The sequence below is a fragment of the Anoplopoma fimbria genome, chromosome 1 (assembly GCF_027596085.1).
Source record: "Anoplopoma fimbria isolate UVic2021 breed Golden Eagle Sablefish chromosome 1, Afim_UVic_2022, whole genome shotgun sequence".
In the NCBI taxonomy this organism is placed as follows: Eukaryota; Metazoa; Chordata; class Actinopteri; order Perciformes; family Anoplopomatidae; genus Anoplopoma; species Anoplopoma fimbria.
Window position 1 is genome coordinate 4,991,312 of NC_072449.1, and position 2,770 is coordinate 4,994,081.

At 44.4% G+C, this 2,770-nt stretch overlaps 1 protein-coding gene across 1 annotated transcript; it reads right to left on the reverse strand.

The window, feature by feature from the left end:
• Positions 1-1,155: 1,155 nt before the first annotated feature.
• On the reverse strand, positions 1,156-2,441 carry her8.2 (hairy-related 8.2). Its single transcript, XM_054604854.1, has 4 exons — positions 2,379-2,441; positions 2,118-2,213; positions 1,941-2,019; positions 1,156-1,505 (listed from the first exon to the last, which is right to left on the reverse strand). Exons 1-4 carry the CDS (start codon positions 2,439-2,441, stop codon positions 1,156-1,158), a joined length of 588 nt encoding a protein of 195 aa, XP_054460829.1.
• Positions 2,442-2,770: the final 329 nt, after the last annotated feature.

The following is a 2,770-nucleotide window of genomic DNA, read 5'->3' on the forward strand; positions in this document are numbered from 1 at the left end:
GAATGATGGCTAAATTCCATTTAGCTGCTTCAGTTTCAGCGTGCTGGTAATGTGCATGCTGACTCACCGTCACACTGGCATGACTGACTGGGACAGTTGAATAGAACAGAGCCATTGTTACCTGTGCTTTTCCTACTATGACCAGTCAGAATGAGGAAAATATGGCCTATATTCACTTTCCCTTTAGCTCCGCCTTTTCTCCACCCAAACAGAGCGAGGCTATACTTAGTAGCTAACATTGTTTGTCTGACATTCATTGCTGGGAAGGTTGTGAGGTCACCTGAGTTTATTTACTGAAAACACCTGTGTGCTGCTGCGAACACAGTGAGACTGCACTGCTCTGTATTTGCAGTGGCAGCCAGTGAAACAATGAGCTAAAAGAGAATAAAGAGATGCATTGAGCTGCAGAATTTGGTCATAATTTGCTTGGACTAACCCCTGAGTCATTATACAACATTTGATATAAATTGTATATAACAAATACTGATAAATGCAGCTTTAATAGTGTTCACAAAAATGTTAACTGACTGTAAAAGGTTAGTCTCTTGGCTATATCTCTTTTTACAGAAACAGTACTGTTGATTCTATCTCTAACTAATGCTTCAACAATAAAAAGCCAGGCTGGTTATATTTCCATATTTATATTTGTAGGATTCCAGTAGTAAATCATCTTAAATAGTTTGTGTCTCTTTGGATAAAGTTGTTAAATGTGAAGGACTCATGACTGGTCCTTCTGCACTGGCAGACATTTCCAAACATCATTTACGACAGCGGCTGTAGATGAACCCGATTGTTCACAAAGATGAGCAAAATCTCAAGAATGCACAATCACTTTTATTCTTATTAATGTTTGTGTTAATCATACAGCAAAAGGAGAAAGACAGAAAAATCTATGCAATGCCGAGCAAGTGCAGGTCTAAGTAGCAAAAGTCGTGCTTTATAATATCAAAATAAATAAAGCTGTTAATACAATAAATACAAGAAAGATTAATAAGAGCCTTCTACAATGCAGGCTACGAGAATAGAATCATTATAGAACACCTACAATAATAACCACTGGGAACAAAACTGCCCCACGTTTGTCTTTTGAGCAGCATATCTATAAGATACATAACAGAGGGTGGACTAACAAATGGAGAACCAGGATCCACAAGTTCACCACGGCCTCCACATCTCCAGCATCCCCAGGCGGGAGCTGTGGAGCGCCGGCCTCTCTAGGCGTCCGGCCGCATTACAGGTGGGGCTTTCTCTCTGGATCTGCCTCCCAGCGAGGGGGTCTCCTCTGAGGGGCGTGCCGGGGTGAGGCACATCCCGTCTGGGTGAGGCCTGGAGGGGGCGCTTGTCGTCGGTGGACCTGGGCAGGGACTTGAGCAGGTGGTTGAGCAGGCGGGAGCCAAGGGTCTTGTCCATCCACTCGCAGGTGAGGAGCATGTTGTGGACCTCGTGCATGCACTGGATGTAACCTGTGCTGTATTTCTGCTGGGCCTCCAGGCCTAGTGTGGGGTCTGTGGGGGAGAGAGAAAAAGAGGGAGGGAGGGTGAGGCAAGTGAAGCTATAGCAGCCTCTGGTGGTGGTGACAGCTCAACATGCATCCAGGAAAACAGCATCAACTGTTGCTTCTTTCCCATCAGGAGGATGCACAGTGACACTTTTACAACACAATTTCAATTAACTATGAATAAAATAAACAAAATATCAACTTTACAGCTGAATACATTTTGCCACTGAGATTATTTCACGACAGTAGGGATGTCAGACTATTTTATGGCATATTTAACTTTGTATAACACATTTTTTTAACCCAAGAAAGAACATTAATGCTTGAGATAACAGCTGTTGTTACAAAATATATCATCCACAGTACATATTATAAAGGATTGATTATTATTTATTATTACATAGACCCACATATATGACTCAAAACTACACGTGCTCCTCACCATTGAGTTTACTGCTCTGGATGTTTTGCAGATGCTTCACTGTCATCTCCAGAATGTCGGCTTTTTCCAGCTTGGATTGCTGTTGAGACACGAGCAGCCCTTGATGTTAACTTCATTCATCCTCCACTGTTATGTGGTTATCCTACAGAGGAGATAAAGCATGAGGAACATACTCACATCGAGTCTGAAGGCTCCGATCACAGTTTCCTTCAGCTGATCCAAACAGCTGTTTATCCTCTCTCGTCGTTTCCTCTCAATGAGTGGCTTCCTCATCTGTAAGGATGGGAGAAAAGCAAAAAAAAAAGTAAAGAAGGAGAAAGCGAGGGATGGAGAGGCACCATGCTGGAGAAAGCGAGGACAAAGTGGTCCACGCTGGATATCCTAAAAGATTATTATATAAAATGAAAAAATCCATCTATATATCCAAGTGTGAGGTACCTTCCTCTCCTCCTTGGCGCTGGGAGGCCTCCCCACGTTGTGCGTAATGGATGAAGCGGTCATGTTTGGGTCTGGTCCTGCTCCTGCCTCCTCCACTGTGAGTCTCTAGGGCGCTCGGCGCGGCACGGCCCTCTTTTTATCCTGGCTCAATTAGCATGTGAATGCTCCAACTCTTTGGCTGCAGGATTTTCCCACACACGGGGTCCCATCAGTCAAGACTGACAGGTCACTGGCTCCATTCACTAACCCAGAGAGCCGGCCTAGAAAGAGAAAATACGCACAAGCGACAGATGTCCAGCCTGAAACCATGCACTGCTCTCCAGCCCTCCCGCTCTCCTCCTCCACCCCTTTTTTTTTTTAGCTCTCCACCCAACAGAAACCTGCAGTTTCCT